The sequence below is a fragment of the Sus scrofa genome, chromosome 15 (genome assembly GCF_054392235.1).
Source record: "Sus scrofa isolate SSC_HxYL_T2T_F1_AM1 chromosome 15, Sscrofa_HxYL_maternal_Yorkshire_Landrace_v2.0, whole genome shotgun sequence".
Lineage (NCBI taxonomy): Eukaryota > Metazoa > Chordata > Mammalia > Artiodactyla > Suidae > Sus > Sus scrofa.
Window position 1 is genome coordinate 92890256 of NC_139397.1, and position 24912 is coordinate 92915167.

The 24912-nt window shown below is 43.2% G+C and overlaps 1 protein-coding gene across 2 annotated transcripts in view; it reads left to right on the plus strand.

The window, feature by feature from the left end:
• ITGA6 (integrin subunit alpha 6) overlaps window positions 1–24912 on the plus strand; it is an 87718-nt gene that overhangs the window by 56160 nt on the left and 6646 nt on the right. For both annotated transcript variants that reach the window (XM_084999521.1, XM_021076079.2), the window contains exons 10-24: window positions 192–290; window positions 548–609; window positions 5014–5174; window positions 5352–5495; window positions 7415–7530; window positions 7651–7840; window positions 7932–8015; window positions 8102–8181; window positions 8331–8408; window positions 8496–8598; window positions 11103–11276; window positions 14673–14771; window positions 14866–14976; window positions 15079–15177; window positions 22605–22730. In XM_084999521.1, coding sequence (XP_084855647.1) covers window positions 192–290; window positions 548–609; window positions 5014–5174; window positions 5352–5495; window positions 7415–7530; window positions 7651–7840; window positions 7932–8015; window positions 8102–8181; window positions 8331–8408; window positions 8496–8598; window positions 11103–11276; window positions 14673–14771; window positions 14866–14976; window positions 15079–15177; window positions 22605–22730 — 1726 coding nt within the window. The remainder of the gene's footprint in view (window positions 1–191; window positions 291–547; window positions 610–5013; window positions 5175–5351; window positions 5496–7414; window positions 7531–7650; window positions 7841–7931; window positions 8016–8101; window positions 8182–8330; window positions 8409–8495; window positions 8599–11102; window positions 11277–14672; window positions 14772–14865; window positions 14977–15078; window positions 15178–22604; window positions 22731–24912) is intronic.

The window sequence follows — 24912 nt, forward strand, 5'->3', positions numbered from 1 at the left end:
ATTATGTTTTAAATTATGTCTGTTAACAGTTATTTCCTTTAGCAACAGGAGGGGTGAATCACACTGAGAAACATTTTTTCTTTCTCAAGTTTTTAAGATGCCGCATCCAAGGATGCCATCTAGTATGTGAGTTCATCTTACATTCAGGTAGCAAAAGGCTGAGCTTGCTTTTTACTCTTTTTTGTCTTCAGATCCCGGCCTGTTATTAATATTCAGCAAACCATCACAGTAACACCTAACAGAATTGATCTCCGTCAGAAAACATCCTGCGGGGCTCCTAGCGGAATATGGTGAGCATTGGCGCTGTGTCCACTTGATTCCCCCAGAGTTTCACGCCTCTGCTTTCTGATGACCCTGTTGCCCTAAGGAGCCCCGAGGAAGATTGAGAGAGAAAGGGGCAAAGGCAAGAGGAACCTGTTGAGCGCCCCTTAAAGCATCTGACTCATCAGTAGTCAGTGGAGGGATTTGAGAGTTGGGAAACGTGTGGGGATTTTTTTTCTAGGGCAGCACTGCATCTCTTAAGAATAATGTGTTTGATTTTATATAGCCTCAAGGTGAAGGCCTGCTTTGAATATACTACCAAACCCGCTAATGACGATCCTTCAATAAGTAAGTACCTAGTCCTTTAAAAATCGTGTTTTTCTGCCAGGTTGAAAGTTCTGCATAAATAACAGAAAAATAAAACTGAAATGGGCAAAATGAGTCCAGAAATTCTTGTCAAAAGAACAAAGTCTGTCCGTTGTCTTTAATCAGGAAGGTGACGCACAGGAGGGAAAAACTGCATTTGGTCCTCATGGGAGTTTTCCCCAAGCAGATGGCTTAGGGCAGAACGAGTGCCTCGGAAAAGTACTCATTTGCTACCACAACTGTTTACTCCACTTCTGTCTTTGAAAAGCAGTGTGGAGAATTGGTTTTGTGGTTGTGAGGTGGCAGAGGATGGTGGTAGGACAGTGACCACGGGAGCCTGAGTCCTGCTAGGATAATTGGCAGTTGATAGTCTCTCAGCAGCCCAGTCCCGCCCAGACCTCCCTGGCCTGGTACATTCAGGCTGTGTCCCTGAGGGCAGGCCTAGGGGAATCTGAAGGCTGGCCTTGAGGACTCAGCGACTCGGACTCTGCTTCTCATTTTAGCGCTGATGCTAACTGACCCTTTAGCACAGAGCAAGGCCTTTAATGCTTGGAGTTTTTATTTTCCCATCAGTTAAAAAGCCTGTGATAGGAATTACTACCCAAGATTGTGGTGGAGGAATTCTCGTGTGGTGCAGCGGGTTAAGGATCTGGCATTGTCACTGCAGCACCTTGAGTTGCTGCTGTGGCGCAGGTTCAGTTCCTGGCCTAGGAACTTCCATATGCTGTGGGTGCAGCCAAAAAAAATTGTGGTGGAGATCAAATGAGATAAAGGGGTGAAAGCAGGTTGTCATTTACAAGGTCTTATGCTGCTTCCTTTCTTTATAACCCAAACAGGAGTTTGGCCATAAGTTTTGACAAATCTGTAACGATGCTCTAACAATAGTGATTTTCATGAAGTCCTTCTCTGAGATGCTCCAGCCCCAGAGTGCAGGTGGGGGCCTGGGAATTTAGGGAAAATCTCTCCCCCAAAGAGACAGTTAAGTGAGGGTGGTTTCCTTACTGGGTCGCCCATAGTCCCAGGGGCTCGGAACTCCGGTGTAGCAGTGCCACCAAGGGAAGCTTTCTGGAAGGACCCGGGGTTTCTGTCCTCATGGTTTTCAGTTTTTACTCCACCCTGAGGTACAATGAGTTTTCTGAAAGTTTCTCCATGTTGTCTGAAGTGTTGCTCTCTTTCTTCTTAAAAGATGTCCCTTTGGAGTTCCCGTTGTGGCACAGTGGAAGCGAACTTATGGGAACTGCTATAAACTGCAGATGCGACCAAAAAAAAAAAAAAAAAGAAAATAATTCTTTGTGTGGTTTTCAGTGGCAAAACATACTTTATCACTGCTCACAATCTGTCATCTTCTCAGTATAGTTTATGTTGTTTTTACCCAAATGCAATACCTTATACTTTCCAGCTGGGATGATGGACCTTTTACTGTTGTATTTGGAAGTGGCCTAGAAAGACCAAGAGAGGAGTTCCCATTGTGGCTCAGCAGTAACGAACCTGGCTAGTATCTATGAGGATGCAGGTTCGATCCCTGGCTTCAGTGGATTAAGGATCCACCGTTGCCGTGAGCTGTGGTGTAGGCTTGGATCTGGTGTGGCTATGGCTGTGGCATAGGCCAGCAGCTGCAGCTCTGATTCGACCCCTAGCCTGGGAACCTCAATATGCCCCGAGTGTGGCCCTAAAGAGACATAAAAACCAAAAAAGCAAGGAGAAACAGTGGTTCTTTCACTAGGCGAGGAGATGGAAATTTATATTCTCTTAGTCATTTTCTCAGACTGCTCTCTGTTTGCCTACAGATGTGAAATTTCATCAGAACACTCCTTACCTTCCTCCAGATCTATCACTATCAAATAAATTACACACTTTCTCCTAGCTTTAATGCTATGTTTGACACCATGTGTATTAGTTGTATATGACTCCTCCATTAACCAAGTGTTCCTGGATGGCCTATTAGGGTTAGAACTTTTTTCTCAGAAGACATTGAGAGAGGACCTGCCTTCATTGCCTGTGCTTCCACGGTTTTGGGAAATCCTAAATCAAATAAATAGCAGAACTCGCACAAAACTGCATAAGTTAATACGTCTAAAATCTGTTCTCAGTGTCAGAGAGGGTAAGCTCACTGTTTTAACGCAGCCGTCTTTAGACCTGGTGTTTCCACACATTCAGATATTTATAATTGAGCCTTAATGAGTGTTCTACTTGGCTTGCCCCTCAAAAGGTCAGCAGCGGTGGCCGACGAGGAGGATTTTAAGATGATGTGAACTGTCTGGAGGGTGAGGAAAGGTTAGCGTGGGTTTGGTAGATAAACGGTTTTAATGCCCCCACGCCCGCCCCTGCTTTGGCTGAGAGGGGCACTGGGTGCGGGAGCCTCCGTCTGGCTCGTCGTGGAGTTAGCAGGTCACTGATAAATGGATGATGTCAGGGGCTCACAGACAGCTGAAGATGGAGGCACATTCCATTTGGCAGCCGTGACATTTAAGAATTCTTCAGATGGACCCCGAAATTGCAAGTGAAAAACTGTCGTTTCTAAATTTGGGTCTTAACGTTATCGGAACAGCTGTGGTTTCAGCATAAGAATAACATCCCGTCGTGTGAGTGCAAACGTGCACTGGTGGGTAGGCTTCGGTTGACCTGTGCTGCAGATCATTTTCATGTCAGGTGCTCTTGCTGGGGAGTACAGTGGTGAACAGCCCAGGTGGTCCCTGGTGTGGCTTTGCCCGGGGAGCACCGTCAAGCAGCCTGGGTGCAATGGGCTAAGCGGAGTGATGAGAGACGCAGAATACTGTTGGGCCTGCTAGGAGGGGCAGGAGAGGCTTCCTGGAGAAAGTGATGCTCCCGCTGAGATCCGAAGGAAGAGTAGGGTTAGCCAGGTGGTGAGGGGGAGGTAGCAAGGAGAGGGTCCCGCTGGCAGAGAGGGAAAAAGACTCATGCAGAGGTCTAGGGGAAGTGGGCAGGTGCACATCTAAGAGGCTTTATATGTAAGTCAGTCCTCTTTTGTGTTTGTGACAGACTCAGGTGCTGCCTCTGTCCCTCAGGGCCAGTCACCTAGCTCTGTGGGCTTCCATTTCCTCACCTGTGAGAAGAGGACCTTAAAATAAATGCTCTCAGAAGGGTCTCTTCCAAGCTCTAACGTGAATATTAGAGCATGGGTTATTTTTCTATGTTTTCTGGAGCAGATTTTATTCCCCAGAGGCTGCCTTCTCTGGCCCCGGACACACTTTGGTTTGTTTTCCCTGCCTAATGGTTCATGAGTGATTAATAAATGCAAGTCGTTTAAGTATTGGCCCTTAAACATAGTTAGCAGCTACATCTAGCAGCTGGCAAAAGAATGCATTCTGAAGTCAAAAAAGGAGATTTTTTTTTTTTAAGGGTCGTATCCTTGGCATATGGAGGTTCTCAAGCTAGTGGTCCAACTGGAGCCAGAGCCACAGCAACGCAGGATCCCAGCTGCGTCTGTGACCTACACCACAGCTCACAGCAATGCCAGATCTTTAACCCACTGAGCGAGGCCAGGGATCGAACCTCTGTCCTCATGGATGCTAGTTGGATTCTTTAACTGCTGAGCCACAACAAGAACTCCCAAGAAATGAGATTTTGATCATTCAAATCCTAGCTAGTCTCCAAGCTCCATTAATGCAGGCAGTCACGAGCAGGATGTGCCTTCTGGGGCTTTGGAAGTTGAAACTTTGGTTGTGGGAGTTTTATTAGCTGACAGATAGGTCCTCTGCCCACTGAAAGGAGTATGTCCCTACCTTTTAATTCTTATTTTTCAAGTGAAAAATCTCATCCTGTCATCAGAAGCCGTCTCCCTCTCTCATACATATTAATAGAAAATAATGATATGTATGTCCTCTTTTAGACAGCCATCCTTACAAATCTCCTTAAACTTTAGTGTATTTAAGAACCACCTGATGATTGATCATATTAAAAATGCAGATTCAGGTAAGGAGGTCTGGCTGGGGCCTGAGGTTCTGCATTCCTGACACACCCCAGGAGAAGCTGCTGCTGATCTAGAGACTTTTTTTAAATTTAAGAATCAAGACTGTTGAAGGGGAAGCTGGTTTAGAGCCTTTAGGGAGGGTTGGGTACTCTATAGTGTACTGAGTTTTTGAAATGTGGTCAGAAACTGAAGCCAAGATGCTACTCTGAGGTTTTGACTTATGCTTGAGCTCCCCCAGGTGGCCCAGTGGAAATGTAACTTTTAAAACATCGTTCAGCTTGATTTGAAACGTCAAAAATCAGAATGTACATTAACAGGAAATGTGAAAGGAAACTGGCCCTGGGGAAAAGTGTTCTTCCAGGAATTAAAATCTTTCCCAAAGAGACCCAACAGACTTAGCGCTCACTGTGCATGAATGCACCATAATTTCCTCCGATTTGCTGGTTTTTATCTAGCCATTGTGGGCACGCTGGAGGCTGAAAAGGAAAGAAGAAAATCTGGGCTGTCATCAAGAGTTCAGTTTCGAAACCAAGGTTCTGAGCCCAAGTATACGCAAGAGCTGACTCTGCACAGGCAGAAGCAGAAGGCATGCATGGAGGAGACCCTCTGGCTCCAGGTGAGGGCTGCAGACAGATGGGTTTCTTTAAAGGGGACAGAAGTGGGGTTTGCAGTGATGTGTAGATTTCTGCCATTTACACTAGCAACCTGTTATCCAGGACAAAGTAAAGCATTGCTTTGGTGCTCCTCAATGGTGTTGGTACCATGCATAATGGTATCTCTGCATACTTTTCAGGAAAATATCAGAGATAAATTACGTCCCATTCCCATAACTGCTTCAGTGGAGATCCAGGAGCCCAGCACGCGCAGGCGAGTGAATTCACTTCCAGAAGTACTGCCAATTCTGAATTCAAACGAACCCAAGTCTGTTCACACAGATGTAAGTCTTCCTTTCATGTTTGCCAACATTTTTGTGGTGTTGTTCCTCTAAGTCGGACATCTCTGAGGGCAATAGGACTAGTGATCAATTTGCTCTGAAGGCCATTCCTTTGTATTAAATAAGCTTTTTAATATGTGTCTGGTTTATTGGAGAACATTTGTGTCCCAGATTGGCAGCAACTATAGAAACATACAGTCATCAGTTTGGAGCCAGAGAACATTTTTAATAGCTTTTGGCCACTGAAACTTACTGAGACTACAACTGACAGAACTTATTATTCTCACATCAAGTTTCTCCTGTAGCTGTGTATGTAGGAAGAAATGTACATTGTATTTTACCATCGAGAATGTTAAAATGTAGAAAACAAACTCTGGTTAGTCTGAACATTAAAATCAGTTCAGAATTCAGCAAGACAAAAATATATTAGCAGTGACACAGTCATTTAGTGCCTAATGTAGCCTGTGTAATCTTAGGAAGAAAAACTTACCTGGCTTGCTGTGTACCTCCTATGAGGTAGCGTCTGTTTGCTAGGGTTAAGGATGGCTGAGGTGCAAGATTAGAGAGCTGTGACATCCTGTTTTGGCGTTTTGTACGTATCATCAAAATCTAGTTGATAACACGGAGTTCCCATTGTGGCTCAGTGGGCTAAGGACCCTACCTAGTATCTGTGAGGATGGGGGTTTGATCCCTGGCCTTGCTCAGTGGGTTAAGGATCTGGTGTTGCCCCAAGCTGCGCCATAGGTCGAAGACACAGCTCAGATCCCACATTGTTGTGGCTGTGGCTTAGGCTAGTAGCTGCAGCTCCAATTCAATGACTACCTGGAACTTCCATTCATATACCACAGGTTTGGCCTTAAAAAGAAAAACAAGAACAAAAAACCTAGTCGGTACAGGAGTGTTCGCTCTGAGACTCCTGGTTCTGGTGGCCCACTGACAAAGCTTTTCATGAATGTGTTAGACTTAGGGCTGATGCCTAAGTCTACACATTGTCAGAGTTCCCATCATGGCTCAGTGGAAAGAAATCTGACTAGCATCCATGAGGGCGCAGGTTCGACCCCTGGCCTCACCCAGTGGGTTGGGGATCCAGCATTGCCATGAGGTCGTGGACATGGTTTGGATCCCACGTTGCTGTGACTGTGGCGTAGGCTGGCAGCTGCAGCTCCGATTCCACCCCTAGTCTGTGAACCTCCATGTGCCTTGGGTGTGGCCCTAAAATAAGTATATTAATCTACACATTGTAGTATTTTTTGTCACCAAGTATAGTTCCTTGTATACTTTTTAATATACTTTCAGTGCTATTGATTGTCACATTAACATCCCTTGTATATATCCTCAGCTCCACAGTCGTGTTAAACTTATGTTGTTGCTTTCAAGCAGGGAGATGGTGTTCCTCACTGGGTGTGATTATTGAGCCCCCCCCACACAGTGTGGGCTCCTTTGCCATTTGCTTTCATGACCTTAAACTCTGTTTCTCCATCTGTGCAACGGGCTCTTAATAGTATCTGCCTCCTTGGTCCCTCCTTGGTCTGTCATGAGGAATTATGTGTTAGGTGGCACTGTCATTATTATCGGTACATCTCACCGTAACCCTGTCACGTAGGGTGGTGGTATCCCCATGTCACCTGGGATGAAGTTTAGACTCTGCAAGGTTAAGTGACATGGCCAAAGCCCCACGCTGAGTGAGTACTGGAGCCGGGTTTAATCTTCACTATCCCACACCACCCGAGTGCCCTGGTCCCAGTGGTCCGAAAACACAGTTTTTGTTAAAGGGCAGAGGGAGAGTTCGATGCTTGGCCAAGTGTATATGTAGCTTGATTTCTGCCCTGGTAATTGTCACCCTGGGACGTCAACTGTATGGAAACAGTCCCCTCTTTAGAGTCCTGAGTGGCGTAAATTACAACAGTTTCATTTTCCTACAGGTGCACTTCTTAAAAGAAGGATGTGGAGCTGACAACATATGTAACAGCAACCTGAAGCTAGAATATAAATTTTGTACCCGAGAAGGAAATCAAGACAAGTTTTCTTATTTACCAATGTAAGAATGGCTCTGTAGTGCTAGTGAAAAGGACTCTGGCTCTGCAGTGACTTTTTTGCTAAAGGTTAATGAAACTGTACTGAAAACTCTTATCGTTTTCCTTTTTTTCCTTTTTACTAGTCAAAAAGGGGTACCAGAACTAGTTCTAAAAGATCAGAAGGACATTGCTTTAGAAATAACAGTGACAAACAGCCCGTCCGACCTGAGGAATCCCACCAAGGATGGCGACGATGCCCACGAGGCTAAGCTCATCGCCACTTTTCCAGACACCCTGACTTACTCTGCATATAGAGAATTGAGGGCTTTCCCTGTAAGTAGTTTTAGAGACCAGCTGGGAGGAAATAAATAAACATCATGGGGCAGGTATCTATACGGTGATCTGGTGTGTTTTTCTGTTACAGGAGAAACAATTGAGTTGTGTTGCCAACCAGAACGGCTCTCAAGCGGACTGCGAGCTGGGGAACCCCTTTAAAAGAAATTCCAGCGTAGGCCATGTTGTGCTTTAATGTTTTAAATGCCATTATCTTGTCCATAGGCTCAGCCTGTGGTAACAGCTGTTTCTGTTTTTTAGGTTACTTTTTATCTGATTTTAAGTACAACTGAGGTCACCTTCGATACCACAGATCTGGATATTAATCTGAAGCTGGAAACGTAAGCTTCTTCAACCTTCCATTCAGAATTATTTCATGAAAACACAGCCAGTCAATGAATTGGCCTTTATCTAACTCCTAAAAGCAGTGTAATTTAATGAGAAAACTGACTGTTAAAATAAAACCCTATTGTTTCCTTTTCATTTTCAGAACAAGCAATCAAGATAATTTGGCTTCAATTACAGCTACAGCAAAAGTGGTTATTGAACTGCTTTTATCAGTCTCTGGGTAAGTGTTTGTGTTTAGCATAACAAATCAGTGTTTGAAAGAACCATTTACAGGCCTCACTAAAACTGGTGTTTTTTAATTTAACAGAGTTGCTAAACCTTCCCAGGTGTATTTTGGAGGTACAGTTGTTGGTGAGCAAGCTATGAAATCTGAAGATGAAGTGGGAAGTTTAATTGAGTATGAGTTCAGGGTAAGTGGCCATGGTTGGCCCTCTTATTATATATGTACTGGAAACTAACAAATGTGCTGCTGCTGTATGGTCTTGAATATGTAATTTTAATAAATGATAACAAATAAGCATGATAACTTGAGTTTGCTAGGTTTTGCTTCTCTTTTTCTTTTCTGGCCACCCCAGTGACATATGAAAGATCCTGGGCCAGGGATCGAAGCCTGAGCTGACTTAAACCGTAGCTGCAGCAACATTGGATCCTTAACCAGCTGTGCCGGGCTGGGGATCGAACTGGTGCCTCCGCAGAGACAAGCCAGATCAGTAACCCACAGTGGGAATAAAGAGTTTGCCAATTTTTAAGCATCATGCTGGCTTAGAGTAAAAGCTGTATCTTCCAGGGTGGAGAACCACAGCTGTCACTCAACATAGAACTTTGTTCAGATTACAGTTCGGTTTGGTCTTTTTCTTTTTTCTTTCTTTCTTTTCTTTTCTTTTCTTTTCTTTTTTTTTTTAAAGGCCGCACCCCTGGCATATGGAAGTTCCCAGGCTAGGGGTCAAATCAGAGCTACAGCTGCTGGCCTACACCACAGCCACAGCAACGCCAGATGCAGACTATGTCTGTAACCTACACCACAGCTCACAGAACACCAGATCCTTAACCCGCTGAACAAGGCCAGGGATGGAACTCGCATCTTCATAGATACTAGTCAGATTCATTGCTGCTGAGTCACATCGGGAACTCCTGGTCTTTTTCTCTTTTTTTGTGCTTAATATATGAAATAATTTTATTATTTTTAGAAGGTTTTTATTTTAATTTTTTATTCCTCAGTGAATTTTATTGCATTTATAGTTGTACAGTGAAAATGACAACCAGATTTTATAGTGTTTCCATCCCACGCCCTCGGTGCATCTCCCTGGTCTTTTTCTTATTAGAAAGTTTTAATGTATATATGGTGTAGAGGCAAAGGGATGCTTGATTTCCCTCCACCCTCCAGAGTCTGTCTATAAAACAAAAATCCCAAAGTAATTTCTAGCTGGCTTTAGAATATGTTAGGATTTATTTCTTCCTCTGTTATAAGGTCATCTCTTTTACTGCTTGTGGTTAATGTTCACTAACTCTCCCATGCCCAGTTTTGTGATGGTGCATGTGGGTTTGGCATATGCCAGTGAGGAAGACTCATGGTTGCTCTGACCCCTTTCACAGTAAGCCGTCCCAGTAAGTCTAGTTAAGTGAACATAAACTCATGGGGCAGAGAGAGGCGGTTCCTAACTCACGTGGGTTTGGGTCGCTGTGGCTCAGATCACATTCCTGCAAGCGTAGGACCATTGTTGACGTGCAAGTCTGAAGTAGCAAAACCGGGCTCACCCTTGGCTCCAGCAGGATAAAGGGACTGAATTCTCTGTGCATCTCTTCGCTTTGGAGACACAGCTGTGACAGGCAGTGGGCACTGGTTATGTCACCTGTGCAGGTGTGGCTGAAAAGAAGTCTGTGGGTTCTAGAGCAGTGCTTCACACAAACACTTTCAGTTTCTGCTGCAGGGAGGTGTTCCTTGCCCCGCCCCCAGCTTAGTCCTACTCTAAGTCTCTTCATTGTTATCTCTAGCGTCCCCTGGGTAGTAAGGACGGTGGCAGCCTCATTTTTTTTTTTTTTTTTTCTTTCTTTCTTTTTTGGCCACATCCATGACATGTGGAAGTTCCCAGGCCAGGGATGAAACTGGAGACCACAGCAATGACCCGAACTGCTGCACTGACAGTGCCAGATCCTTAATCCGCTGAGCCACAGGACAACTCCTAGGCAGCTTCATTTCACAGTAGGAGGAGGTTCCCAGAAGCAGGTGGTGGTTGTAATGCCACCACACAGACTTGTCATCTGCCAAGGAGGGTATCTGCAGAGCAGCACACAAACCACATGTGACTTTCCTTGGGCATGTTGAGAGCACTGCGTATCTACACAACAGACTCTAGGGCTTATAGAAGTTGTCCCTGGATTGAATGCATGATCATTTCTCTCTCTCTCTCTTTTTTTTTTTTTTTTTTTTGTTTTTTAGGGTCAAACCCGTGGCACATGGAGGTTCCCAGGCTAGGGGTTGAATCTGAGCTATAGCTGCCCGCCTACACTACAGCCACAGCAACGCAGGATCCAAGCCACGTCTGTGACCTACACCACAGCTGATGGCAATGCCAGATCCCCAACCCACTGTGCGAGGCCAGGGGTCAAACCTGTGTCCTCATGGATGCAAGTCAGATTTATTAGCCACTGAGCCACGACGGGAACTCCACGATCATTTCTCTTTGTTATTTTCCTCCTTTTTATTTTTATTGACAAGAATCTTTAAGCCCCAATCTCTATTTTGAATACCCTATCCCATGGTCCATTTTTGGAGCTTGTGCTTTTATTATTATGCTTTTATTAGTAGTAGGATTATGCCAGGTATTTTGGCTCTTTTCTCTTGGCACTAGGAACTGCTTACTTAATTTTATGTTGAGAGAATTACACGGAGATAATACATACTATTTTCTAACAGGTAATTAACTTGGGCAAACCTCTTAAAAACCTCGGCACAGCGACATTGAATATCCAGTGGCCAAAAGAAATTAGCAATGGCAAATGGTTGCTTTATTTGGTAAAAGTAGAATCCAAAGGATTGGACAAGGTAGCTTGTCAGCCACAAAGGGAAATAAACTCGCTGCAACTAAAGGTATGTTGGTGGATTTTTCTTATGTCTCCATAGATGTAAATAAGAGTAGGGGGGAAATCATTGCTTTTCCTGGGAAACTGATATTTCTGGCATGGTGATTCCCGCCCCGCTCCCCTTTAGTGTCAGTTTTTCTCTCTCTGCTTTTTTTCTTTTTGTCTTTGGTCTTTTCGTTAGAGCTGAAACCTCAGCATATAGAGGTTCCCAGGCTAGGGGTCCAATTGGAGCTACAGCTGCTGGCCTACACCACAGCCACAGCAATGTGGGATCTGAGCTGCATCTGCAACCTACACCACAGCTTACAGCAACGCTGGATCCGTAACCCACTGAGCGAGGTCAGGGATGGAACCCGAGTCCTTGTGGATGCTAGTCCCGTCTGTTAACCACTGAGCCATGACGGGAACTCCATGGTTGTCACAGTTTCTCTTTTATTGTTGAGTAACCAAGTCATGCTGAGGACTTCTGCTGATCAGGGCCCACTGTGCACATAAGTCAGGGTCATTCAGTGCTTGTTGAAGCGAATGACATTTTCTGAAGTTTTAAGACCCAGGGTGATGTCCATGGAGGACAGGACCTGTTCTTGGGGGTGGCCAGGCAATGTTAACTCCCAGTGAAACCACTCCTTAAAAAAGATGTTGGCACCTTAGCAGGTGACCTTGAAGGCTGTTTACTCTTTTAAGAATGATACATATTTATTGAGTACTTGTTACATCTCAGGCATTTTGTTGGCGTTTTCTCATTTCATTCTCTTGAGAGTCTGAGGAGTTAGGTTTCTCATCCCCACCATTTCATAGAAGAGGACATTGAAAATCAGAGAGTAACTTTCTCAGAGTCATTTGGCAATTAAGGGGACAGTGCATTCATGCTCAGCCCTGCTTGTTATCAAAGCCTGCACTGTTAACCTTTCTCTGTAACCCACTATTACCCCTTCTGTTCCACAGTGATGTAACTAGCTTCTAATTTACATTCCAGTTTGATAAAGATGTGCTTCATTATTGCATGTCTATTTCTTTTTTTAACTCAATGAATTATATTACATTTATAGTTGTACAACCATCATCACAACCCAGTTTTATAGCATTTCTAGCTCACCCCCCTACAACCTGTCTCCTTTGGAAACTATAAGTTTTTCAAAGTCTGTGGGTCAGTATCTGTTCTGCCAAGAAGTTCATTGTGTCCTTTTTAAGATTCCACATGTAAGTGATAGCATATGACATTGGTGTCTCACTATCTGACTAACTTCACTTAGCATGATAATTTCTAGGTCCACCCATGTTGCTGCAAATGCCATTATTTCTTTCCTTTTAATGGCTGAGTAATATTCCATCATGTGTATGTACCACATCTTCTTTATCCACTCCTCTGTCAGTGGACATTTAGGTTGTTTCCTTGTCTTGGCTATTGTATAGAGTGCTACAGTGAACATTGGAGTACCTGTATTTTTTTCAGTCATGGTATTCTCTGGATAAATGCCCAGGAGTGGGATTGCTGGATCATATGGTAATTCTGTTTTTCATTTTCTGAGGAATCTCCATACTGTTTTCCACAGTGGTTGCACCAATTTACATTTCTAGTAACAGTGTGATAGGGTTCCCTTTTCTCCACACCCTCTCCAGCATTTATGGGTTGTAGACTTTTTGATGATGGCCATTCTGGCCAGTGTATGGTGGTACCTCAAAGTAGTTTTGATTTGCATTTCTCTAATAACAAGTGATGTTGAACATCTTTTCATGTGTTTTTTGGCCATCTGTATGTCTTCTTTGGAGAATTGTTTGTTTAGATCTTCTGCCCATTTTTTGATGGGATTGTTTTTTTGTTTGGTATTGAGCTGCAGGAGGTGTTTATATATTTTGGAGATTAATCCTTTGTCAGTTGCTTCATTTGCAAATATTTTCTCCCATTCTATGGGCTGTCTTTTCGTTTTGTTTAGGGTTTCCTTTGCTGTGCAGAAACTTTTAAGTTTAATTAAGTCCCATTTGTTTATTTTTGTTTTTACTGTCATTACTCCAGGAGGTGGATCTGAGAAGATGTTGCTGTGGTTTATGTCGGAGAGGGTTTGGCCTATGTTTTCCTTCTAAGAGTTTTATAGTATCTGGTCTTATATTTAGGTCTTTAATCCATTTTGAATTTATTTTTGTGTATGGTGTTAGGGAGTGTTCTAATTTCATTCTTTTCCATGTGGCTGTCCAGTTTTCCCAGCACCATTTATTGAAGGGACTGTCTTCTCCATTGTATATTCTTTCCTCCTTTGTCATAGATTAGTTGACTATGGGTGCGTGGGTTTAATTCTGGGCTCTATCCTGTTCCGCTGATCTACATTTCTGTTTTTTTGTGCCAGTACCATACAGTTTTGATGACTGTAGCTTTGTAGTATAGACTGAAGTGAGGGAGCCTGATTCCTCCAGCTCCATTTTTCTTTCTCATAATGGCTTTGGCTATTCTGGGTCTTTTGTGCTTTCATATAAACTTTAAAATATTTTGTTTTAGTTCAGTGAAAAATGTCCTTGGTAGTTTGATAGGGATTGCAATGAGTCTGTAGATTGCCTTGGTTAGTATCGTCATTTTGATAATATTGCTTCTTCCAGTCCAAGAGCATGGTATGTCTTTCCATCTGTGTCATCTTTGATTTCTTTCATCATCATCTTGTAATTTTCAGAGTACAGGTCTTTTGTCTCTTCAGGTAGGTTTATTTCCTAAATATCTTATTCTTTTTGATGTGATGGTAAATGGGATTGTTTCCCTAGTTTCTCTTTCCGATCTTTCATTGTTAGTTTATAGAAATGCAGTTGATTTCTCTTGCATGTCTATTTCTTTTATTTAAATGCTAAGAGGAGTGGGTATGATCAGTGTTCATGATTGGTGGCTTATAGAATGATCCTCTATTCATCAACTTGGAGAAATCAGATGGTCCGTTATTCCTAATCCTTTTTTTTTTTTTTTTTTAAGAAAAATGCAGTTTTAAAACATCTTCCTAGGCTTAGTTTTCCATATTCCATTTAGAATAAGTCACATGCTAGATGTTACTCTACTTTCCCTGTTCTTCAGTGTCACTTACACATTCAAGATGTGCTGACTGTTTTGTTAGTTAGGTACCGAGCTGAGTGCTTAAGGATACAGGAATGAGATTTGGTCCCTGATCTTGGGATGCACATAGAGACAGAGAACAAAGCCTCTGTCTCACTCTGAGTTTTAAGGTCGGAGTGGGAGTAAATTACCTTAAGTTGAAGTGAGGTTGGTAGTAACACTTGGTGGATTTTATACTTATTTCTGTAATGATGGGAGAAAGCAAATAGGAATTGTCAATCGTGTGAATTTGGCACTGTTTGGAGGGTTTACTCCAGGTTTGTATGTGAAAAAGAATTACATTGGGGGAACTATTTTGGATATAATTCTTTTCAGGAGTCTCACAACTCCAGAAGTAAACGAGAAATTGCTGAAAGACAGAGGGATGATGGCAGAAAATTTTCTTTATTTGCTGAAAGGAAGTACCAGACCCTTGTAAGTATTTTTCAGGAGCCATGCGTGTCAGACAGCGGGTAGCAGGCAGACTTTCCCCAGCCTGGTGCACTGTCCCTCTTCCTTCTCTCCCCAGAACTGCAGCGTGAACGTGAACTGTGTGAACATCAGGTGCCCGCTCCAGGGGCTGGACAGCAAGGCCTCTGTGGTTCTGCGCTCGAGGTTATGGAACAGCACGTTTCTGGAGGTGTGGCCCTGCCCCGAGGCTCTGCCCCCCTTGTCTGCCGCCTCCTAGGATGTGTCTCTCTCTTTCCACACCAGTGCTTTCACTGACTTTGTCTCCACACAGGAGTACTCCAAAATGAACTACCTGGACATTCTCGTGCGGGCTTCCATTGATATGACTGCTGCCACCGAGAATATCAAGCTGCCAAACGCAGGCACTCAGGTGAGGGTCCCCCATCTTCATTCAGCTCAGGGTGATCCCTTTCCTCCACCCCATGCCCACGGCCTGAGGACATGCTGCTCTGGCATTCATTTCTCCCACAGCACCGTTACCCCCTTAAAGAGAAAGCAGATCGTGTCATAAGGTGCAGCCACCCCAAGCTGTATTTCAGTAGTCATTGAAAAATGGCTGGAATGGATTTGAGAGCTGTTGTGCTGCAGTGTCTGGGATGGATTTGAGAGCTGTTGGCTCAAGGAGAGAATGGGTACACCTCCCAATTCTGTAAGACCCATGTCCTGTTCTGCCCCAATGCAATCACTGTTGGGGTGCCCCCAGTGATAGGGACCTCACCCCATTAGAGGGTAGCCTGTGGTATGTGTCAGCAGCTACAGTCATTAGAAACGACTTCTATATGAATCCAGTCCCTGGTCATGGACTGGTTATGCTATTGCGGAACAAGTGCAAAATCGCTCCTCTCTTGGCCACATAGCCTTGGATATAATCGAAGGAAACTCATGCCCCCTGGGACAATATGCTCTTCCTCTCTTCATTGCTAAGCACCCAGCTCCTCAGCTCTCCATCCTGCCTGGTGCAGCTGAACTGGTCCCAGGTCTCTTTCCCTTCCTGGGCTGGCCCCACTTGGGCATCTTGACTCTGGAGTGGGCAGAGCTGATGTGTGGTCTGCCCAGCTCAGCGTACCCTGAACTGCCTCCCAGGGTTTCAGCCCCATGCTTCTGTTAGTTTAGTCTGAAATTGGGCTTTTAAATGGTTGCTGAGGATTGTGTTTGTATTTCTAGCAGCCACTATTTTTGTGCTTTGGATCCTGCTAAAACTTCCAAGTGTCCTCATCAGAAGGTGGTACCAAGCTGTATTTCCCACACCCCACCCTTGAGCAATTTGTAAAACTCTAAATGCATGCCTTTATGTGTATCCTCACATTTTATGTGATTTGCTTTATGAGATTTGCTTTTGGATTATTGTTTTGGTTTAGAGTGTGATTTTTTTTTTTTTTTTTTTGTTTGCCTTTTCTAGGGCCACTCCTACGGCATATGGAAGTTCCCAGGCTAGGGGTCTAATCGGAGCTGTAGCAGCCGGCCTACACCACAGCCACAGCAAAGTGGGATCCAAGCCATGTCTGCAACCTATACCACAGCTCACGGCAACGCCAGATCCTTAACCCACTGAGCAAGGCCAGGGATCGAACCTGCAACCTCATGGTTCCTAGTCAGATTCGTTAACCACTGCGCCACGACGGGAACTCCTAGAGTGTGATTTTGAGACTTGGTCATTTGCTGTTGTTAACGTTCTAGCCCTGCAATCTTTTTTAAAACCAAGAAGCATGCCTTCTGCGTCTTTAACCAGGTAATTAGGAAAAACATTCAACAGGACCAGGAGCAGAAGCTTGTGTACCACTAGAGAGGGCTTCCTTGTTAGGGTCTGGCACCCACAGGGGCTTGTATCAAGCTCTCAAAGTAAATGACCGTAAGTCACAGGTGGGTGTGTTTTGCAAATGACAGAATGGAGAAGGAGTGATTGTGAATTACTGTCCTTAAGCTTGACCTGCTAATGTACTGACGGCAATGTCCTGGCTTCAGTCCTTTCACCAGCTGAAAATCCAGTGAGAGTACCCTGTCGTGCTGGTTTCTTAAATATAGTGGCCCATAGCTGTTAAAATTTATCATCCAAATGTCAACTCATTTGTCTGGAGCACATGCTAAACTGGGCAGGATGCTGGGGCATGTGGGGGCAACCAGGACAGTCCCAGGCTCACCAGGACATGCCTTCACCCTGGCCTTAGGTTATCTTTGCAAGTGACTCCAGGCCATCTTTCTACCTCTTATCAATAAGGCATCCTAAGGGACTGTCAACTGAACCACACCCACCCTAAGAATCCTTTCTCTCTGTCTGAAGGCAGTTGATACAACTTTCTGTGACTTTAAATTAGCAACCCCAAGAACCACTAAGTTTTTAGAGCTGCAAAGAGAAAAACACTTTAGGGGGAAGGGACTAATACTAATAAAGCATTAATAAATGTCTACCATCTACTAAATGCTTTACCCATGTGCTGCTTCTTTTTTGTTTTGTTTTTTTTGTTTTTTTTTTTTGGCTGCAACAGTGGCACATGGAAGTTCCTAGGCCAGAGATCAAACCCATGCTATAGTTGCAGCCTGCGCCAGAGGGAACTTCTTCTACCTGTGTGCTATCAGTTAAACTTCAGAAGACAACCACAGTAAACATTGTACCCATTTTACAAAAAAAGGAAGCAGGCGCAGAGAGAGGATGTTATTTGGGGTCCTGGGTTTATACCTGCCTGACTTCAGGGCTCCTAGTTTTTGATTCTGCGATGATTGCTGTCCATTAAGACCTCACATCTCAAGTTTAGATGAGAAAACTGAGTCCAAGGAAGGTTGCCTTTCTCTTACGGCCACAGGGCCAGCCTAAGAAGGTGAGACCAGACCTCAGGCTCCATTCCTCATCAGGTGCTCTTGTTTTCTGGAAGATGGAATTGCCCCCCACCTCCCACCCCTGGTATCCAGTCACAAATGTAAATGAGGTTCTCTGGGGCACTTCATGTTCTTAGATCTTGGACAGCTTAGGCCTGGGATCTTTGCTATAATCCTACTTGATTTTTTTTTTTTTTTGATAATTGGTAGATTTGAAAATAGATTATCAGTCTCATATCTAGACCCCATTTCTTTTGAAAACAGAAACTATTTTTAATCTCTGTCTTCTGATACTTCTGTTAACTGTGATTTCAGAGATACAGTAATTCAGATATCATGTTTACATGTTTCTTAGTATTTTTAAGGTTCAGGTTTTTTGAAACCAAAGATTCAAGCTTAAGTCAAATGTCAAGATGCCTTTTTTTTTTTGAGCTGTACCCATGGCATGTGGAAATTCCTGGGCCGGGGATCAAACCTATGCCACAGCTGCACAGTTGCACAGTTGGAGCAACACACTTTGATTTTTTCTTCCCTCACTTATCGGGGGTTTCATTTTCATCTTTATCTTGCTTTATGTATCCTTTCAGTGTCTAGATCATTTTTCTTTGGAGATAGAAGCAATGGAGGTTGAATAATCCAATCTTGTCTTTTTGTCCTAATATTGAAATTTTTTCCCATTGCTAGCTTAAGGTAAAAAACTTTTCTGTTTCCTTATAACCCAAGCAATTTTTAAGAGTTTTGTGTTCGTTTCTTATTAAAACACTTTCAAGATATTGTTATATGACAGAGGCAGAGAGAGCTGGTCACCTAGTAAGATGGTTACATTTTAGCACCAGTTAAATTAAAGCCATCCAGTTAATAAGCACTTACTAAGGACAGCCTGTGTGCCTTTCCTGTAAAAACACTAGAGAAGCAAAGTTGCATAAGATTGTGTCAGTTGCTACGAATTTCATGATCTAGGAGACAGTGAACCAGGAGAGAATTGTTGAATTAAGCCAAGGAAGGAGGAGATGATTTCTTTGTGGTATTTTTATACCCCTACTTCATTCCTAAGGAGGTAGGAAGAGTGTATCTAAGCTTCCTGGCTGCCAAAGAGAAGAGGAAATATGATGCATGAAGATAGGCACCTCATTCTTCAGGGAAAGGAGAATTCTTTTTTAGTTCTAAATTCAGAGGAGAACTTGAGAGACAGAGCCTTTTATAAGTTCTGATGTGGGGAACACTCACTAAAGGGGTGGTGTCTTTAAGAGAGTTTTATAAAAGATACGAAAATCCCTTCATCAGGTGATTTCTTACGCTGATGTTCAGTAGAGCAGAGGGTATTACATTACAGAGTGATTTATTTAGGGAGACAGGTTTGGCCGTGGGCAAGCTAACACGGTCTCAGCCATGCTCACTGGTGGTGGAATTTAATGCATCAGCAGAGCCCAAGGCCTTTCCCCCCATTACGGGTACATGATGGGCAAGGATCCCGTGCCCAGGTCATCCCTAGGGAAATGCCTTGATTTTAATGAAACTAAAAAAATTGTTGCTGTTGGAGTCCTTTCGACTCACCTGTCCTTGTCCCTCAGTAACGGTTGCTGTGACAAGATGGGACAAGGCTTCCCGAGCTCAAGGTTGGTCCCCCCTCACCCAGTTCTAAGGCCAGCTCCCTGCTCATTCCCAGCCCCCGTGGAGAATGGCTGTCATACAAACAAAAACGATACCTCAGTTGACAATTTAAGAAAACAAACAATAAAATCTTGCTGACTGGCCTCTTCGTTTCCCTGGATCGCAGTATGGCCTTGGACACAGGCTGGGTTTACAGAGCACATCTGGCCTTTAAATGTGTGGCCCATCCCCTGGCTGCAGTCCTCCGTCTTTGATGCACAGTGAATTGTTTGACAGTTAAATAAAATCTAGTTTGAATGGTGGCCAGACCCAGGGCATAGAGCTCTCAGCTGGGTTCCCACCCACACCCCACCCTACCCCCAACCCTGCAAAATCAAAAACGACCTTGTTTAGCCATTTACGGGAGTGGTGTCCCCCTCTGATCATCATTAAAAAGGCTCTGGTACAGGTGTGCCCCTCACGCTGATTCTCTTTGCCACGCACCAAGCTCCACTTTCCACTTGGAGGTTTGATCAGAGTTGATTCTTAGTGGACGGCCCTTCCAAACCGTCACCTTGACTCAGGGACCCACTGTGTGCCCTCCCTATGCTCCATACCAGGGAAGCAAAGGTAAATGAGATACAGCACAGGTGAATTGAGATCATCTTTTTTTTGGGGGGGGTGTCTTTCTGCCTTTTAGGGCCACACCTGTGGCACATGGAGGTTCCCAGGCTAGGGGTCCATCGGAGCTACAGCTGCTGGCCTATGCCACATCTACAGCAGTGCTAGATCCAAGCCACATCTGTGACCTACACCACAGCTCACGGCAACGCCAGATCCTTAACCCACTGAGTGAGGCCAGGGATTGAACCCACAACCTCATGGATCCTAATTGGGTTTGCTAACCACTGAACCACAATGGGAACTCCCAAGATAATCTCTTTTTATTTTAGAATAGTCTGTTTTAACCAGCCACATCAACTATATTATTTCTTCACCAGTCTCTCACCATTCTTTTTTCCCTACTTTGTGGGTACTCCGTGTTTGAACCAGTTTTTTCAAGAAAGGGTTGTTTTAGCTTAAAGCTGGGACACCTCTTGGGGGAAGGGAGGCATGAGGAAGTGAGCCCTGAGGCCCTCCTGGTGCTGGGAGCTTGAGTGAAACCTCATTGAGAGCATAACAGGAAACGTACTAGCTGATAAAGATGTTTATGCTGAAAAATAAATGTGAGTTCCTTCCTATTAAATGTTTAAAGAAAAGCAGTTCTTGGAGTTCCTACTGTGGCATAGGTCACAGCTACTGCTCGGATTTGATCCCTGGCCCAGGCACTTCCATTTGCCTTAGGTACAGCTGAAAAAGAAAAAATAAAGAAAGAAAAGCAGTTCTTGCTTTAAGTATATTCTATAATAAGCTAAATGAAGTTGAGAAGCTGTTTTCTAGTATAAGTAGGAAGGGACATACTTGAAAGATTTTTTTTTATGAGTTTTAGTATACAGTACTGGAACATAGCGTAGGCACAAGGTTTTTGGGTGGTTTTTTTTTGTTTGTTTTTTGTTTTTTTGCTTTTTAGGGCTGCATCTTCGTGGCATATGGAGGTTCCCACCTAGGGGTCAAATTGGAGCTACCAGCAGCCATAGCAACGCCAGATCTGAGCTGTGTCTGCGACCTCACCACAACTCACAGCAAAGCTGGATCCTTAACCCACTGAGTGAGGCCAGGGATCGAACCTGTGTCCTCTTGGATACTAGTCGGGTTTGTTTCCACTGAGCCACTATGGGAACTCCAGCACAGAGCATTTTTAAACAACATCTAGAATTCAATACAAAGAGAGAAAACTTGACTGGAACCACTTCTCAGAAGTTAAATTGCTTCCTCTAAGTTTTCTTTGCCTTTCACTTTGTATTCTCTAAATTCAAAAATATCAGAAACTTCACACTTGTACATCTCTAATCAGTATAGTTTACAAAACTGTATTTGTAGCTTTCAGCAGATCTTTTATGTGCTTTGAAAAGTATCCTCCTGGCATCACGAAAATCCACTGGAATTCTAAACCATGGTAACTAAGTTGTGGCAAATTGCCATGATCAACTTTTTAGATTTCTGAATAAACACTATTTATTCTTAACTGGTATTTTTCAGTTCTCAGATGTTTAGAGCTTAAGCTTCTCATCAGCTTCTGCTTAAAGCTCTGAGCTGCCTCTCAATGAATCCAGAGGCTAATTCGTCCATACGCGTTGTTGTAGAGGAACCACACTATGCCATTTCAGGACATTTTACTTTTTTGTTGTTTTTTTGGGTTTTTTGTTTTTGTTTTTGTTTTTGTTTTTTGGCTGCCCCATGGCATATGGAGTTCCTGAGCCAGGGATCAGAGCCAAGCACAATTGTGACCTGTGCTGCAGCTGTAGCAACTTGGGGTCCTTAACTCACTGTGCCAGGCGAAGGATCGAACCTGCGTCCCAAGGCTCCAGAGAGGCCATCAGTCCCATTGCACCACAGCAGGAACCCCCAGGACATTTTATTCTTTATGAGAGTCTTTAGTTTGCTCTCCCGTTACTAAGCTCAGCTTCAGCTTGGTCATTGCTCAGAATCCAATACTGAGAGAAAAGTGTCAGGTAAAAGGAAAGATGGCTTCATTGAGAAAGCCAACAATCCTGGGGAGAAGATGGGCTCATGTCCCAAAGAACCAACTCCCAACTGCCAAGGTGTTGCTCAGAGATGACGTAGGGAAAAGAAGGAGCTCTTTGTTGAGGAGGGAATAGTCTTCTATTTTCAGGGATGATTGTCTTGATCCTGTGGTTCCAAGTAGCCATCAGGTCTGAGCCATAAAGCTCTGGTCAGCTGAGGGGGCCTGCTCGGTTTCAGTCCTAAGGAAATGTTAAAATGCTATCAGTACAGCAGCTCCATCCCTATTTTTATTTTTCATCTTTAAAATCTGAGTAAGGAATGTAGGCTAATTGTGCATAAACCGACCCTTTTGTTGCCATTGTTGAAAACGTAATTCAAAGACAGGGTGATCCCTCTCTAGAAAACAGCAGATGATACAGATGTAACAAGATTAGCTGTGTGTTGATAATTGTTGAAACTTGGTGATGAATAAATGATGCTTCATTATACAATGGTCTCTACTCGTAGCGATTACAAAAATTTTTAAATATAAGTTAGCAAAGAAATTATTACTTTGTCAAAACTAATCCAGCACTTTCCAGGTTTGGGGAAATCTCCAAGACCTCTGGAAACAATATTCCATTATTAAAGGAAAGGATCTCACATCAAGAAGACATTTCATCTGTCCATGGGCTACACTGTCCAAAATGTGTCTGGAAGCAGAACTAGTAATATAAACTGGTTTAATTTTCACCCCAGTTTATGATGATATTACCTCTTTCGTGTCTGCAGGTTCGTGTGACTGTGTTTCCCTCAAAGACTGCGGCTCAGTATTCAGGAGTCCCTTGGTGGATCATTCTAGTGGCTATTCTTGCTGGGATTTTGATGCTTGCTCTATTAGTGTTTTTACTATGGAAGGTAAGTCACATCTGACCCTTGACTTTTGTGATAGAAACTTTATTTCAGGTTTTTTAAAAAGAAAATCAACACCGATAGTATATACATTGTTTTTCATTGCTGCCTTTCCCCTGCATTTTACTATGAAACATACATATAGCAAATGTGAGGATTACATACTGAACATCTGAATACCTACCTAATATTTTTTATTTAAAGGTATAGTATTTGTACATTATAAGGAGCCTAAGTGTATAGATGTTGGTGTTTTTTCACATCTAATTTAGCATATTTGGCAGATAACAATTTTTAAAATTTTACCACTGTGGCATTCTTTTCATCAAAGATCAAATCTAAGCCAAACTGTGTTGTGTATCACATTAGTTGGAATCCCAGTTAATTTCAACTTTTATAAAAAGAAATGTTCCTGGCAGCCATTGAAGCTTGTTACAGTTGCAGCTGGATTAGGAATAGAAAAGCATGAAATTAATGAATCTCACAAAGTGGTCATCATAGCCTATATCAAACATAAGGAAGATCTGTGTTTGATATCATCTTCATTAGAATTTGGTATCATCTTCATTAGAATTTGGTCCTGCAAATATAATGTAGTATCTTCCCCCTGCTTTCTACCAGTAAGTCTGCTCATGCCAAGACTCCTCCTCTCACTTAAAAAAAGTATGAGATGATTGCATACTTCTGTTGCCACAATTTACTGCCTGTAGATTTTGAATTATTCTTAGTAATGGAGGTCCACAGACCTTTATCAACTTGTAAAACACTCAGTTTTTAATAGCTTATTTGGCAGCACAACTTGATATGTGAAGAGAGGTTATTTATAGTCTTTCTCCTTTATTCATTAGTCTCACTGGAGAAACGCTAAGGTTCTAATCACTGGGACATTATGTATATTCAGTGTATTACTTTGCTAAAATGCCACAAATTCTGAATTTCCAAACATGTTTGGACTAGAGGTAAAGGATTTTGAAACTCAACCAGTAGTCTCTAGGATCAAACTATCCTTATCTTTTCTTCCGATCCAAGAGTGTAATGACAAGGGCTTCCACTGTGTTGAAAAAATAAATAAGTAAATAATGACAAGGTCTTAGGATATCCTCACTTTCCAATATTGGGCATCTTTCTTTCTTTTTGCCCATCTGAGATAGGATTCTGGTATCCTCCAGTTGTGTGATTGAAGCTTGATGTCTGCTTATACCAAGACTCCTCTCCCATGAGATGGTGGCCAGTACTAGCTCAGATGTTCACTTCAGGAGTAGTTTTCTTTGGTGAGCACAGCCAGCCAATATAGGAGATGCTCTGGAGATTACTTTAATATCAAAAATGCAATGTGAGGTTTGATATTTGAAGATGGGCTACTGTTCTCTGGAAGAGGTCACAAGGACAATCTTTTTCAGAGTAGCCCTTATTGGCGGTCTTGAATGAGGGTAGATAGAGAGTTGAGAAATCCAAGCTGTACAATCTTGAACAAATCACTTCACCTCCCTGGGGCACTGGTTTGCCTTATTAGCTGCTTAATAAGTTGGTTGGGCTAGATGATCTCATAGTTTTTTGTTTTTGTTTTTTAATGCTCTAAAGTATGCAGACTTCAGGTTTCTGTTGTGGCTCAGCGGGTTAAGAACCCGACATAATGTCTATGAGGATGTGGGTTTGGTCCCCGGTCTTATTCAGTGGGTTAAGGATGTGGCATTGCCACAAGCTGTGGTGTAGGCTGGCAGCTGCAGCTCTGATTCAACCCCTAGCCTGGGAACCATCTGCTGCAGTGCAGCCGTGAAAACAAAAGAAAATTTTTTAAATAATAATAAAGTATCCAGACTCAAAAGTGAACTCTGAAGTAATCAGACAACTTCTACAACCCCCCACATGAAAATCATTTCTATCACTTATACTTTTCTTTCTGAAACGCTGAACTATTTGCTTATGTCCTAAAATAATAGAATTTGAAGGCCAGAGAGGGCTCTAGTTCCATATCCTTTAAATTGGGTTTTGCACATCCACTTAGGTGCCAGGATTGAGCTAAGCAGGTAGGGGTGGGGCCAATATCCCCACTTAAACCAGAGCAGTTCTGACTTTATCTGCTTTAAATATAGGATTCTGCAGAGGGTTTTGTTTGGGGGTAAAAGAGAAACATCCTCCAGCCTGATCCAGTCACCTTCATTTTGTAAACAAAAATGCTCATTCCCAT